The sequence below is a fragment of the Haemaphysalis longicornis genome, unplaced genomic scaffold (assembly GCF_048455015.1).
Source record: "Haemaphysalis longicornis isolate Haplotype H1 unplaced genomic scaffold, Haemaphysalis longicornis Haplotype H1 scaffold_1, whole genome shotgun sequence".
In the NCBI taxonomy this organism is placed as follows: Eukaryota; Metazoa; Arthropoda; class Arachnida; order Ixodida; family Ixodidae; genus Haemaphysalis; species Haemaphysalis longicornis.
Genome location: NW_027526203.1, coordinates 402,095,203 through 402,111,945, shown reverse-complemented (window position 1 = coordinate 402,111,945; position 16,743 = coordinate 402,095,203). Strand labels below are relative to the sequence as shown.

Sequence of the window (16,743 nt, the reverse complement as noted above, 5' to 3'; positions counted from 1 at the left end):
TGACGAACATTAAGCTTAACGGCGTGCTGCAGGTACCAGTTGACGACGTTATAGACCTCAAAGCCTAACGTTAGACTTCACGTCAGGCCGCCACATACCTGACGTTTTCGTCGTTTCCGCTTTGATGTGATGGCGTCAGCTTCGGGCACAACTGGTGAGCACGTCGGAATCGCGGAAATGAGCGTAGTAATTATGGAGCGAAACTGCCTCTCGCTGCATCAATTCCTATTTCCAGTTTAGAACACGCCGTTTGTCTTCTGAGTCAGCATCCAAAAGGCCGTTTTCCGCTGTTCATCCGATGCCATTACTAATACTAATAATAAAGGAAGCGGAAAACCTTAACATAATCATTTTTCTTCTGAGGTCCTTCCAAATCTACGTCATGCGAGGAACGTTTCCCGTCGAACAAACCTTTTGGATTGTTTCAAAGTAATCCTTCAGACAATGCCAGCTCGTCCAATTGCACATGGGCAGCGACTTCTGTGAAACTTTGAGTGCCTACTGGCTACTGCATAGCGCACTTGCCGCCTCGATTCTTACCACAGCCGTGCTTGTCTTTGCAGGGGGACCATGCGGGCGGCGACGGTGACGTCGCTGCTGGTGGCGCTCCTGTCGCTGTCGTCCGCGCAGTATGCTGGCTACACGGACAACAGGATCGACAGCGTGCCCATCCACCACCAGCAGCCGTGAGTGTCGTGGAGCCAGATTTTTTCTTCTACTGGGCGCTGCTGCTGCCCATGCAAGCCCCCTCGTTATGGATGTGAAATCGGTAGCCAACTGCACTCAAATTTCACCTCGACCAAATTTGTTTTTAATGTGTAGTAAGTACCACCAAATCAGCCGGGGCATGAGTGGTAGCCCCGTGAAACGCCTCGTTAATCAGTCAGAGGCGTTTAAAAAAGTTCCGCCGCTGGCCACGCTGCACCTGCCGGCGGATCGCGTAAACAGCCATGACGCGCCACGGCCGGACTGGAGGAGCGGCGAGCGCGCACGAAAGTGCGCGCCCGCCGCTCCTCCAGCCCGGCCGTGGACGCGCCTGTGACGCTTCGGCCGGCCGGGGCTTCTTCCTCTTGCGAGCCACGCAGCTGGAGAGCCAGTCAGTCGAGCTCTGGGGCGGTATTCTCGTAACTTTCCCTTTTGAAAACGTCCCTCTTGCGCCCCTTCCTCGTGACGTACTTCCGGTTAAGCAGTGAGCGTTGGCAGTAAGTTTGCCGCGCTTGCGTTACGTCACTTCCGGTTGTTTGCTTTTAGCCAATCAGGGCTTGCCAAAAGGGACACTTTTGAAAGGGGCGCAAAAGGGACAAAACTCGAGAATACCGCCCCTGCTGCGAACGCTTCACCCATTGGCTGCCCCGTGCGCGAGTAGAGCTTGCGCTCAGGCTTGCTCCCGAGCTGCTGACCGTCCGGCCGCACGCTGGCCGGCTGCAACGTCACCTCAATGGCCGCGCTCTTCTCGATTTCGGTTTAAAAATCGCCGATTTTTGCTGACCGCTTGCGGCGCCCACGCGCGTATTTCAGCTGTTGTATTTGGCATCTTGCTTTCTTTTTCAGCAGACGATACGGAAATAGTGTTTTTAAGAGGTCGAAATTTTGAGTGCAGTTGGCCTTTAAATTATCGTCGGTAGGCATTCCCGATGCCACGACCACAAAGAGGCACTGCCAATCAACTTAAAGAAAGGAAGGATGCTGATTACCTGATTGAAAGTCTGCAAAAAAATTACAAACTCAAAGAATAGAAATGACGAACCGATTTCTCGTGCAAATAGAAAAACTTTGAAAACCATCTCAGAGGCAAAGCCGGGAGAAAGAAAAATTGACGCACATAAAGCAACAGAGTGCGTCCATTACCTTGCTCCATTATTTGTCAAATTTACTCATTTCGACACAGTGATTGGGCCAGGAAGGAGCATTGGGGCACAGCAGGCTCTTGGATATTTTTACAGCGAAGCTGTTAGTCTCTAGTTGGTCGGAAAATTTCATGTCGCAAACAAAAAACCCCGGCGGGACCCAGCAGTTCTCACCTAAGACACCGAGTGCATGCATCAGGCTAATCAGGCATGCAGCATAGAGCTCATTATTCATTAAAAAAACACAAAACAAGCATTGAAACCACATTATGGATGATAAAGCGCCTGTGAACAATGGGACCTCATCCCCCCCTTCCCCACCAGGTGTTCCTGGGAAAAATTGCTTGCAGAATATGTTTGAAGGCTAGGCAGGACTAGTGTGTCTAAATAGAGCAGTTCTTACCAAAGACGCTTAGCGCATGGGTCAGGCTAGGCAGTACCCAGCATTTGCCACCAGAGAAGCCGAATGCAAGCGACAAGCCCGCCGAGACGATGAGGAACATTTCATACCCTCCCCCATCAGAATTTGTAGTGGTTTACAACAGCTTCTCTGGACATTCACTTCAGCGAGGCAGGAGGGTGATGCCCATTTTTACTTCGTGTCTGTGTTGCAAACATATAAGCCTGTGACTTATTCAAGCATTGAAGCGTTAACTAGAAGGTATCAGCATGGTCAGTTGGGGTATTTTGGTTTTCCTGTAGACCAGAGCGAGAAAGGAGGCGAGGCGTCAAATGGAGCAAATGTTTCGCAGGACTCACCTCATTGTGGCCTCTCGGCTGGTGCGGCCAGGTCAGACCTTCCGAGTGGTTGTCACCCTGCTGCTGCAACTGCCAGAGCCTATCAAAGTACTCGCATCAATCCAGCGCAACGGCGTCGAGGTCACTCAGAACAGCCGCGAGTGCAGAGCCCCCATACCGGAGGAGATCCTTCTCAAGGTGCGTTTCAAGCCAGCTTGCCACCTCGGCCACCTGCCTCTTTGGGCCGGCTGATTGTTTCATGCGCGTGTTTATCCTCAACACAAAGGGGATGCTGGCGGCTAGTAGGTGGCCCATTTCTTGGCACTGTTGTTGACATGCAACCGCTTGCCATGCCCTAGCAGTGAGCTCACCACGCACGATTCCGCTGTCCAGAGTTGATGCAATAACAGAGCCAAGATTCTGGTATTCTGTGAAGCTGATAGCAATTCATATCGTCCAATTTTTTCTTTCTTTTTTTTCATTTTGGACTTTCATGGAGTTGTAATGCAGTGTAAAATCGCCATCTTTGTATAATGTGTATTTATTTTGTTGTTTTTATAAGGTGTGACCAAAATTGCCAATCCGAGCCATTTGTGACACACTTATTGTGACAGGTGGTATATTCTGGGCTTGCTGTAGTACACGCCCCACGCACCACTCTCGAATCTTGATTGCAGATCGAAATGTGGAAATTTCACCATTCAGGGGCTGATTGGCATCCATGAGATTGAGACCGCCACCACGGGCAGCATTTCATTGCAATGTACTATCTTGATCACAGTTAGCGTGAGCACGAAAGCGCGTGTCATTCCGTGTGCGAGAGCCGCCTGCCGGCGTTCCGGATAACTTCGCACCATGCGCAGTTAATTTGCAACAAGGCTATGTGATGCGTGTGCGAAGTTACCCAGAACACAGACAGGCGGTTCCCGTGCATGTAATGACACATGCTGCCATGTTCAACATCCCTAACTGTGATCAAGATAGTACTTGCTGTACAACTATAGCGGCAGCGGCAGGCTGCTGATGTGCAGCCTGCCATCATGGCCTGGCAACTCAAAAAGCAACTCTTTCCGTGCCACGAATGACCATCTCGAGAACACCATTCGCAGCGAAGCATGGAGCCCCCAGGGCGAGCCAGCGACGATCACATGCCACACCTGCTCTTTGCACCATGTGCCCGGATACCTAGCCATCTAGCTTTAGTCACTTTCGTTTCCTAGCAAAAGTGAAAATGGTCATGTACATGCGCCTGATTCGTCGCACAGAACAAGGCTTAGAAGGTGTAGGCTAAATTCTGCTTGTTAGTTACTGTGCCTACAAACTATTTGGTTTGGTGACCCATGACCGGTACTTGCGTGGGTCTTTTTCCCCAGGTTCCCGCGACCAGCATCCCGGGCAGCTACCGACTCCGTGTTGAAGGGAACATCAACGACGTACCTGGCGGCACCGCATTTTCATACGACACTGCACTCGATTTCTCTCAGCGCTCAATGACCATATTTATTCAGACGGACCGACCGCTCTACATGCAAGGCCAAACGGGTGAGTTTGTAATGTTTTTCACTTAGAGTTAGTATATTTGGCACACGACGCTCGGCTGCACGGCAGTGCATTTTAAATTAGGGCCAGTGTTGGCCCTTATTGAAATTAAGGTAAACGCTAGCTTAATTTGCGCACGAGTGCATGAGCCAGTGTATATGGTTTAACAAAGCTGTTTGGTGTGTTTTATTCGGTTTAGAGCGCAGCATATCAACATGTTTAATTAACGTGTTTTTTTCCCCCCGCACGGGAAGTGCTGGGCATGTACCTATCTTGGAACAGAATATGACGTGACGGCACTCAGTAGTCCTTTATATCACGATCCCGGGTTTTTAAAATGCGTTTTCAGCTCCGGGATCAGCCTTTCGATTAGATCTCGAATGCCTTCGAGATCTAATCGAAAGGCGTGGGTTCGGTCCCCACTCTGGGCGCGTGTTTTTCTTTCTTTCTTTCTCACGTAATTAATAAAAAAAAAATAATGTAATGTCACTAACGGTAAAAAATAGTCTAACCATTCCCCTATGCCTTCTTTGGCGTTGTAGACTGCCACTGTAGACTGCCACTTTGGCATTGTAGACTGACGTTGTAGACTGAGCCACCCGCCGCGGTGGCTCAGTGGCTAAGGCGTTGCGCTGCTGAGCACGAGGTCGCGGGTTCGATTCCCGGCTGTGGCGGCTGCTTTTCTGATGGAGGCGAAAAGCAAAAACGCCCGTGTGTTCGAGATTTCGGCGCACGTTAAAGATCCCCAGGTGGTCAAAATTAATCCGGAGCCCTCCACTACGGCGCCGCCTCATCGCCTGCGTTGCGTCGGCGCATTAAACCCTACGATCAATCAATTAGACTGCCGGCATTTCTTTCTGTATTTCCTAACAAGCCTCTCATTTCCAAACCCTATTTATATATATATATATATATATATATATATATATAGTGAATCAGAATAGGAAATGAGGGGCTCGTTGAATTAACCCTTTTGCTACCGTGCCTATTCAAATCGATCAATTTGATCGATACTTTGGGAGCGCCTTTTCATAGCGTTCCAGGCGTTGCTCGAACAACTAAAGCTGTTCGGAGTTAGATCAGAAAAAGGCCTTTCAAAATCAGTTTTGGTTTCGTTTTTGCCACGGAAACGTGATTTTTGACACACTTTTGAATCACCTGGGTGTGGAAAAGGGGCGTGGTCATCGCGCGTCACTGCTACCAACGAAGAATGCGTGCCACTCGTAATTACTCCGCACCAGCGTTTGTTTTTTGCTATCAGGGCGTAAATGGTGCACCAGCAAACAATTTTCGATCGTCAGGTTCGCGCTCTGACAGTAATAATCCCAGAAATTGGCTGAAAATGTCAAGCAGTGCCTGTTTGCAAAGCTACTTTATGATTTTAGGCAGTTGTATTGACTTTGCGCACGTTTTTCTAAGTTCTGTGGTAGTTCTACTTACCCCTGGACCATTCGCGAACAGTTTACAACAGTTTCAGTTTGATTTCTGCATCGCGAAATTCATATTTAGCGCTACTATGCAGTTACCCAACTTCAAGGCTACCTGCCATGGCGCCTGGAGTGTCCGCGACTGATCCTCGAACAAAGCACGCCGCCCCTGATTTCCCCCCACCCTAAACCGATTTCTGCGATAAGAACTTCAGATGCAAGTCAAAAGATCACACCCAGTCGCCAGATATCTGTTCCGCCGAGGACAGCGCTTCAAACCGGCCTTACACTGCCAGCTGTTCGCCTTCCAGTTTCGTTTCCATGCGAGGGTATATCCGGGTGTCTAATGTTGCTGCTTAGTTGAACTGTCTATTCGGACGGAGTCTCCGATAAGTTTTTGTACTACCCGCCGCGGTGGCTCAGTGGCTAAGGCGTTGCGCTGCTGAGCACGAGGTCGCGGGTTCGATTCCCGGCCGCGGCGGCCGCTTTTCTGATGGAGGCGAAAAGCAAAAACGCCCGTGTGTTCGAGATTTCGGCGCACGATAAAGATCCCCAGGTGGTCAAAATTAATCCGGAGCCCTCCACTACGGCGCGCCTCATCGCCTGCGTTGCGTCGGCGCGTTAAACCCTACAATCAATCAATCAAGTTTTTGTACTCTTTCATTTAAAAACTGTTAGGTAGCGCTGCAATAGACGAGGCTCGTTGTGCGGATCTTTTTTATCGCGCAACTGCTACTCGGCCAAAGATCGCAGGGCACAATTCTAGCGCATCATACCTCATTTTTGCAAGCAAGGCTATAATTTAGAGTAAGAAGATGATAATAAAGCTCAGCTTTATGTTTTGAGAGATAACTGACCGTGAACGTCAACAAGCATCAACCACGGCGTTCCGTTTTCAACTTCAAGCATGTTTTTTTCCGCATCGCGTGCTTGTCCGAAATATTGTGCTCGCTGTAAATGCAAAGTCAGTTATTGACAAGATGTTTTTACGTTATGTAGGGGCAAATTGGTGCCTCTGATAATGTCAAACCACCAGATTTATTCCAGGGAACCACCCGAAATTGCACATTTTAAATTGGAGGTTGGGCTTCACCGCATGACACGAGGACCGTTCGTGCTAACGTATTTTATTTATATCTGACAAACTGTTTCGTGCAAGTTGACATTTTTTCTAGGGCGTGTTTTTGAAATGTTTCCCTACAAAATGTATATTGTAATTTTTTTCTACTACCGGTGGTTTGATATACACAACTCCTTTTTTGTCATTTTTTTCGACAACTTGACAAAAATTTTGATTTTGATATTTTTTTCACAACTATGATATATAAAAACATTTAAAAAACTGGTGTTATTGGAAAGGCCGTTAAATAATGTGCATTTTGTGTTCCTGTAATTAGTGCCTAACCAATTTTATTAGCAGGAAAAAAATGTTTTCTTAGACCCCTAAAAATTGGTCAATTTTTCGGCGGTAGCTAAAGAGTTAAGGGTTGGCAGTCAAGAAAACCTCGGAAAGCAAAAGGGAGAATGTGGTACGTCATTGAAACAGATAAAGAATTTGGATAGACAGAAAGAAAGAGGAGAAAAAATGCCCGCCGGGTGGGATCCGAACCCACGACCTCCAGAATACACGTCTAGTGCGATGACCACTACGCTACCGGCGGGGCTGTTTACCCTCCGCTTTATCGGGTATTTATGTTAAGGTATTTTGTTTTCTTGCACTTGGGGGTGGTATCCAGTGCCACTCGGTGAAGGAGACCTTCTTTTTAACCCCCGGGCCATGACTGGAGTGTCTACGACATGTCGAGAGTGGTTGACCACCATTGAACCCTCTTACACACACACACACACACACACACACACACACACACACACACACACACACACACACACACACACACACACACACACACACACACACACACACACACACACACACACACACACACACACACACACACACACACACACACACACACACACACACACACACACACACACACACACACACACACACACACACACACACACACACACACACACACACACACACACACACACACACACACACACACACACACACACACACACACACACACACACACACACACACACACACACACACACACACACACACACACACACACACACACACACACACACACACACACACACACACACACACACACACACACACACACACACACACACACACACACACACACACACACACACACACACACACACACACACACACACACACACACACACACACACACACACACACACACACACACACACACACACACACACACACACACACACACACACACACACACACACACACACACACACACACACACACACACACACACACACACACACACACACACACACACACACACACACACACACACACACACACACACACACACACACACACACACACACACACACACACACACACACACACACACACACACACACACACACACACACACACACACACACACACACACACACACACACACACACACACACACACACACACACACACACACACACACACACACACACACACACACACACACACACACACACACACACACACACACACACACACACACACACACACACACACACACACACACACACACACACACACACACACACACACACACACACACACACAGGGCCAGGTGTATGTGTATATGGGGCACTTTTGTGCGTGCAAAATACATGCGGCCTGTTCTTTCAAGTCATCTCGGCAGCTGGCAGAATTTTTTTGCCCACCCTCACATTTCATAACACGTATCCTTTGTTTCTAGTCTTTCTTTCTTTTTTTCTTTTTCTATACACTTTTTTAGGCTACTATAGGCATTGTGAGGATTCACACTTGTAATTAGCAGCCCCACAGTCGTCCACGCTCAGCAAACATGCCGTGCGAGCACTGACTGCGGCGGGTTCGTTGTTTGTGGAGACAAAGGAGGCAGGAAGTGACAGGGTTAATATCACTGGCAGAGTTCATTATGCAGATTGATCATAATCCAAATGGTGACATGGAAGTGAGGTATGTGGGGACCAGGGTTCTTACGGCGGCCTAGCTCAATAGGCTAGCTCCGCTGAACACCGCCACGGACCGCCAACTTGGTGTAGCGGCAGCGAACAGCAAGAAACACAGGACACAGAAATCGCCCACTCCGATGTTCATTGCACTGCAGTAAGGGACGTCGGGTGCGTCGCTCTCCACCGCCAAGACCACCTTGGCCAGGATGGGAGAAACAGGCGCGAGGGCAGACAAAGGAAGGCCAAAAGGAGCAAGTCGTACTTACGGCTGCTCCCGATAATGGCTGGTATCCAAAGAGGCTCTCCCTTCGTTGTCTCTCCCGGACCTGGCCGCCCGGAGCTTCCGGACAAACCCGTCACGTGAGGGGTTCGGCAGTGCCCCCCGCTGTCATCCTCCCGCGACGGGGAAATGCGTGGCCGCAGGGAGAGAGAGGGACCTTCCCTCTCTCGAAGATGGCAGACCTCCGCAATTCCCACGGGTATTAAAAACAGTGCAGCAGAGGTCGAGATGGTTCGACGCAGCAGTAGAATACCGGGGCAGAGGGGCGCCGCCATGTGCGGCCGCGATTGGCGCTCGGTGATTGTGCGACTGACGAGGCTCGCAGGACGTCCATGCAAAGTGCGTCTCAAAGTTTAAAAAAAAATAATTAAACCCAGTTCCACCTGGTGGGAAATCTGCTGAAACAGTGGAGCTGTGGTTCTCTTGTGTCGGCTTGAATGTCAACGGCGCTCACCCGAGAATGGCAGTACTGTCACCGTGCAAATTGTACGTTTCGCACAAAGGAATAGGCAGCTAAATGTTAGAGGAACCCGCCCCTGCAGGTTCCCCTACTGTGCTCTCTATTGGTGGGTCTGAAAACCGGTTTCTGTGAGGCCGTCGGTGGGTCTGGGGGCCTGCTCCTACCCCTGCGTGATGCATGGCCTTCAGCAGGCTTGACGAAAAGGCTTGACCTACAACACCTGCGCTGCTAAAACCTATTTTCTGCTTCGACTTCCCCGAGGCTTCGACAGCCAGTGGCACAATGGGGGAACCAGGGGCAATTTCCTCGCCGGACAGAGCGAACTTGCTGCAGATGGACCGTAGACGTTCTTCTTACGCGAGTGTGAATGTATCCATAAGAACAGGTCAACCAAGAATGGGTGCGTTGCGCAACAGTGTTCATGTGGGAAAGCGAAAGCTAGCTAAAAGGTGCTCGCGGGAATGTTGCCTTCCGCACAATGTTAAAGGAACACTAAAGGCTGGATGAAATTTTCTTTTAACTGAAAGATCCTACGTTTCGTAGCTTTCTCGGCGTATGTTCAACAAGCAGTGATGAATTATTTGCTGAGAAATAAACAAACAAAACTGGCATTTCTCTCACCCACTTCCCTTTCATTTTTTCATGACGTAACCATTATGTCACAAACTAGAAGCGAGGTACCCGTGCGCTGGCCATGGTAGCTTTTACGTCTGCAAGCCATGGCCGCTGCCAACAACGTTTCGTCTGGCCGAGACGCTGGCTGGGCCTTTTTCGATTGGTCCCCGGCGGACTGACATATGCTTTCTGACATACCAGTGATGAGCTGCGTTAGAACGGTGGTTTGGGCTAGTTGGTGCATGCTGAAATTTCAATACCAGTGATGTCCATGCCAATAACACCGCCTCAACCGTTGCCCAGGGCCACATATTTGAGAGATGATACGTGAAACGAGTACGATGCTGAGTCTGACGCCGTTCTAGCGAGCTCCTGCGCTGGCGCCTTCCCGGCGTGGTGAACAGTGCGTCAGTGAAATGCAGTCAGTTGTGAATGCGCTGTTTGCTTCCAGCAGTCGAACTCAATAAGCTGGCAGTGAAGATGTCTTTTTGTACGCTCCTTCAATAAACAATGCTGAGGATGACTTTGCATCCTCCACTCGCCACCACGAAGACAACGACATCTTCGATGCAAATTATGACGAATACTAGCACCGCAACTATGCAAATAAACAACAATACTAAAACTCAACTTTGTGTGCGTCAATGTTCACCTACAGCTTCACCATTCAAGTCTTGCGCGTGAGTGCAAGCTTCCATGAATTTTTTTTTCAGCAGTTTTTCTCCATATGCAAGTGACAAATTTATAGCATACACGAGCTTCAAGGCAGCCAAATCGAAACGACCGCATAAAATTTAGAAATGTTTTTTAGTGAACTGTAATGTCATAAAGTACGTGTTTCATGGGCCATGCTAATTTTATCATGCTTTTTTTTTTTTTTCCCCTCTCCTCTAGTCCATTTTCGTGCACTGCCAGTCACAACAGAGCTCAAGGCATTCTCTGATGCCGTCGATGTTTACATGTTAAATCCGAACCGGACCATTGTTCGGCGTTGGCTCTCCAGACGAACAAATTTAGGTACTTTTTTTTTTTTTTTTTCCTTGTGTGTGTTGTTTTTTATGTTGAGAGTGGTAACTGCATGTTGTCATGTCAAAATCTCTAAGCAAATGCTGAAAATCGGCCTCTGGTTTTTTTTTCCAGGTGCTGTGAGCTTAGAGTACCCTTTGTCTCCCCAACCTGACTACGGAAAGTGGACAATTCAAGTCATTGCTCAGGTGTGTGTGTCTCCTTGTTGACCTGTAGGGTCTTATAAAAGCTCACGTCACGCTGTGTAAAACCTCGGGATATTCTTTTCTTCTTTTATAGGGCCAAGTTGAAGAGAAGAATTTCATTGTAGAGGAATACTGTGAGTGCCCATGAACTTTTAAAGTATCCTATTGGTGTCCCTTATTCATAGTGCGCTGCAGCCTCCAACAAACCGCCAAGCGGGAAATATCTAACATTGCATTGACGTTCTTTTCTAGACCAAACGCGATTTGAGGTGAACGTCACGCTGCCTTCTTTCTTCATGGCAACGCAGGAGTACGTGTACGGCACCGTTGTGGCCAAGTGAGTAACGAGGCCGCTGAACGAGTGTGAATGATTTCATTGCCACTGCCATTCAGATCGCATGTGCCAGCTACGGTCTGTATCCCCAAACAGCTTCACCAGCGGAGCTGCCGTCATCGGGAACCTGACTGTTCGCGCGACTGTCGAGCCCATCAACCCAACGTACAGCTTTCACCGCAGCACAGCTAGGTACATCGAGAAAGTGTACCGATACGTGAGTAATGTTCTGACCCTTTTGTGGGCCATGGAGGGTGGGTTGCATTTGATGTTGTATTTGCAAAGAAGGAATCAACCTGCTCTTGTGGCGAGTTCACGCCTTGGGCGTTGACAAAAGAGCGCTGCCATAGTTGAAAGTCTCCCGTTGAAGTTAATATTGTACAATCGATTCTCCGTAATGACCAAGACAAAACGAAAACCACCACTAAACAGCAGCGGCTGAACGGTTATGTTACTGAGTGCGAGGTAGCTGGTTTTATTACAGGCAGCTGCTACTGTTTTTCTGATGACTCCAGAAGATAAAAACGTCTGTGTGTGCGAGATTTCGGCGCACGTTAAGGCTAATCAGGTGGCATAAAAGTCTCTAATTTGTGGCCCTTCACTACGGCGCGATTCGTAGCCCAGGTGTAGCTTTTGGGCGTAAAACTCAAATTCGACAAATCCTGCGAGAGCTACTTTGAAATGTGAGCCGGAACTTTGGAAATGGTACACAGCCTTTGCGTTGCTTTTACCCCCTGTTGTGTTGCCTTTACGTATTAGTGACTCTGTAAGGAGGGCATTTATGCAACGGCAAGCACCCTAGCAGAGCCATGCTGGGAATTATACTCATGTCCTATTCTAACCGCTGCATGCCGATACTTTTTTAATGGGCAAAAGATCTTTAGGGCTGTTTACATAAATGCAGAAGTGACTGCAGTGCATCGTATTGGCTTGTAGTGCATTGTATTGGAATGAAAATGGCATTCTAGGAAAGGGTGAGTGCCCTTTATATGAGAGCACATCCCACAAACTGGGCAGACAAGTGTAGATTGGACGGCTAGCACATCGTATGGGCTCTAGAGCCGCTTATTTAGTGTCTCTAGGCTGTGAATGCCCGTTAAGCCTGCTTTCGCCTCTCTCCATGCTACAAAACAAGCATACATTGCCGTAAATTGTTATAATTGATATAACAGAATAATGGATATAACAAAGTAATTACGGCTCCCATTCAACTTCGTTATAACGAGGTTTGAGTGTATTTGGCATGCATTTTAGCGAAGCGCTCAGGTCCCAGGCAATGCTGAGAGCATAGAAGGCGGTTCATAGTAACACGGCTGGAAAGGGCACATAAGCACTTGAAATGGGCTGTAGTGTCTGCCCTTGTTACTATCCAAGGTCAAATTTTACGCTTTCTTTAAGGAAAAAAATCGACTAAAGCATTATTTAGGCCCGTTTGATTGATACAGTGACATATACAAAATATTTCAAGCTTAGCCAATCGTAGGGTTTTGGTGTTTGTGTCATTATATCCGGAGGCTTCGGGCATGACGTAGGCAGTGCTGGGTTTGCTTGTATCTGCAGACATAAATATTGAATAACTTTCTTAATTTCACACTGATCCTGATCATTCTTTTTGTGTCTGTATCTGAAGGACACGAAGAACCATTGGAAGGCCAGAGAAGTACCTGTAAAAAAAGCGTTTCAGGGGTCCTTTAACACTCCCATGTCTGTCTATAGGTAAACCTAGGCAGTTTTTCTGTCACATAACCCTTCTAACGCTGATGCATTAATAACCACTTCAATTTGTAATTTCGTGTATTAGCATGCCCCCCCCCCAGGAAAAGACATTGCCGCTTCGAATTAGGGGGATGTAAATGTTGTAATTAACAGCATAATTTTAAAATGTTGTGTGCAATGTATGATGATCTAGCTATCATGTACCTGTCTGTTCACCCATAAATGACATGGCGTTGTCACATAGAACGTGAGCTCACCCATATTTACATGCGTCTGAATGCATAGGATTAAGTGTGTTTTTATACATTCATTTGTTTTGCTGTATGTTTGTGTGTGCAGTTTGAAGGAGTCCGGGACTTCGCATTCTCTCTGCACGAGCTGAGTCGCTTGGTGTCGCGCCTGGATGGAATGAAGGTAGTGGTGACGGCTCTAGTCGGAGAGCGGTTCCTGGACCTGATTGAGACGGGCTTCTCCGAGTCTATAGTATTCAACTCAAGTCTACAGCTGCGCTTCTTGGGCTCCTCTCCACAAGTGTTTCGACCGGGAATGCCCTTCAAAGCCTACGTGAGTGTTCCTGGCTTATGCAGCCGTTGCCTGTCTGTTTGCAGTGTCTGCACACCTTGCATTCCGCACAACACCACCGATTTCTCCGGATAGATAAGTACCACCGTATATAATGAGAGTAGACTCAGCAAAATTTGGATGGTCGCTGTCTTGGGCCTGCCATTTGTATTTTTTGTAGCAGGCTCTTGTGTAGTGCCTCCGGAATGGGCAAAAAAAGGAAAGGTGTTGCTTCTCGTGAGTAATGTTTCGATTCCCCACTGCAGGTGAGTGTTTCATACAGCGACGGCTCTCCCCTGCCAACCGAGTACTTTCGCGACAAACGTGTGGAGGAGATACTTCGTGTGACGCCATCAGTGACATTCGTCAGCGGCGGCGGCGCCGTCGGTGCGGTCGGTGGCCAGCTCTCCGAGCCGGTGGCCACGGCTGTGCCGGGTTCTCCGGGCATTTGGGAGCTTATGCTGGAGTCGACACCCGTGCTCAACGACCCGTCAGCTGTGAATGCCGTGCGCGCCATTCGCCTAGAGGTGAGTCCTGTGCATTGCGGTACATTTGTTGCCTGGCTGGGGAAGGGGCAAAAGGTGAGCGGCAGCCCACTGTGCCATTGCAAGAATCCATGCGTAGCGACATTAGTAGCGCTGGATCAAAACCGCCCACTTATGACAACGTTCTGACATGGTACGGCAATCACAATCACCCCTGGAGGCAAAGTGCCAAAACCTTCAGGCAATACATGGTATCCACACAACCCGAGTGTGGTTGCCTTCAAGGTTAGCGTGAGTGCAGCCCAATGTTGGTGCATCAGGAATGCTTTGCACCAGTGCCCCATTTCACCAAAAAATGTGCTTTCATTACAGTAATGATTGTCGACCAGATAACCATGTGAAACATAATAAGTGTTGTGATTAATTTTGGGATGTACCCCCCAGCAGCTATAAATTTTTATTTTTCCAAGTGGGGGAAGGGCAGACCTGTAGTCCAGCTCAAAGCGGCAGAGGGGCGCCTGTACCAGTGAGCCTTTTACATTGTGGCAGCTAACTACCATGTGTCCCCAAATAAGATGCTCCACAAATCGGTGACTTGTGAACTTCAGCAATTTGGCGCATCCAGTAGAAATTTCTTTGAATACAGTGCAGACCGCTTATAACATGTCACGCGGAGTCGCTAAAATCCGCACTATAAGCAGTACCGCACTATAAACAAAACATGCACGAATCTAATCACCTCGCAAGTCATTCTTTATCATCGCTCAAACCGCACTATAAACGGTATTGTGCTTCGTGCAACCACATTTTAAGCGATATGCTTTTGCATTGACTTCTATGTGAGGCAAACCAGTTACATTATAAATGGTCTACGCCGTACGTGTTTTATTGGTCACATTTATGCAAAAATATTGCATGACTGAACTTCCAGTGCAAAAAAGCGAGTCATTTCCTTTTTTTAACAGGCAGTTCAGGTGTAAAGATTTGTTGCATAAATGTGACTGGTAAAATATATATTCAAGGAATATTCTAACTGCATGAAGGAGCTAAATTTTACTGGCCATTTTAGTGAGTGGAATGTATTTATATCATGTTTCACTATCACATCAAGGAAAGGAAGGCGGTTGTCTTTTTCTCATTCAATGCATACAGTTTGACATAATTTAGGTGTGCTAGGAAGCATTCTATGTCAAGCCCGTTCATCACACAAAACAGTCGCCCCTACTCGTCCACATACCTCACAAATGCTTTTGGTAACTCACTGAAAACCAAGGTATGTCGCTACGCAATTGAAGGGTTTTCCCCCCCCCCCCCTGTATTACCTTAAGCGGGCATTCAAATGTTCACCCTGACAACATATTCTGCATATATAAATCCATTTGAGGGTTATTTTGCACTGAATATTTGACCTGTCACTGATCACGTAACGTACGTCGACCAGCTACATTTTCTCCTGTCTGCCAGGACTGCCAATAGTCCGATGTCAATGGGTGCGGACCCGAGCCATGCTCTTAAAAAAAAAAAAAAATCCTGGGCCGGGGCTGGAAAGGGCTCTGCCTCCCCCCCCGTGAAGCCATAAGGTTGGGGGGCACGAGCCCCACTGCGCCACTGCCCCCCTGGAGTTGGAGCTTTTGGCCTTCCCTGTTTTTACACCTGTACATTCCACCCGTACGGTAGGCAGAACAAGGGGCAGATGCTTTTATTCCAAAAAATTTTTTGAAAAATCAATCAAGTAATTTAACGTTGTCTAAACATATGTCAATCGACAATAGTTTTACGTGTCCACTGATAGGGAAATGCAGAGGAGGCTATATGGTACACACGGCTAGAGCAGTAATTCCACCGCGGAAGCATAAACGGGGTGTGTACCAGTCACAAAAACTGGGAATTCTCATGTAACTCGATATGTCTGGAAGAATCTGGGATGTGTATAAAAAATTCTACATTTTTTGTCTTGATTATTCACCCCGCTTATATTTGCTGCTGTTTCACCAAGAATAAGTGAAGCAGCTGATGCTGCTGTCAGGTGGGAGAGGTTAGCTAGAAGGGAGCAACAGGCAGAAAGACAGGAAGATGTAATTAACCTGTGCAGCTTACTGCTGCTACAAGTTGAAATGTCGTATTCCTAGCTGGCATGCCGATTCCCAAGCCTCATGGAAAGCTGCTGTTAAACCTAGGCCAGCTGTGTGTGCATGTGTCTGATAGGGAAGAAAATGGGGAGGCTTATTGTCAACAGCATAAACAAAGGAAAAGAAAATTGTAGGACCACTGTGGTGTCGCATAGCAGGTGCACAGAGACAGCTTTCGAGCCCCTTCATGGTCACTTTGTCACTCATTTTGTCACTTCACATCTCTTTACACCCCTATCGCATCATCTTGCATTGCTGTCAACCTGTTTGCATATGCATGAGCTACGGTGTGGTTTCCCATATGTGGTGTACGCACCTATGCACATTCACCACGTATG

At 47.9% G+C, this 16,743-nt stretch overlaps 1 protein-coding gene across 1 annotated transcript in view; it reads left to right on the top strand.

The window, feature by feature from the left end:
- Positions 1-564: 564 nt before the first annotated feature.
- Positions 565-16,743, top strand: part of LOC144155430 (CD109 antigen-like) — a 33,665-nt gene continuing 17,486 nt past the window's right edge. Inside the window, 10 exon segments of the mRNA XM_077686846.1 lie at positions 565-686; positions 2,600-2,783; positions 3,959-4,127; positions 10,864-10,986; positions 11,110-11,183; positions 11,275-11,314; positions 11,433-11,517; positions 11,611-11,731; positions 13,570-13,794; positions 14,058-14,318. Coding sequence (XP_077542972.1) covers positions 571-686; positions 2,600-2,783; positions 3,959-4,127; positions 10,864-10,986; positions 11,110-11,183; positions 11,275-11,314; positions 11,433-11,517; positions 11,611-11,731; positions 13,570-13,794; positions 14,058-14,318 — 1,398 coding nt within the window. The 5' untranslated portion in view covers positions 565-570.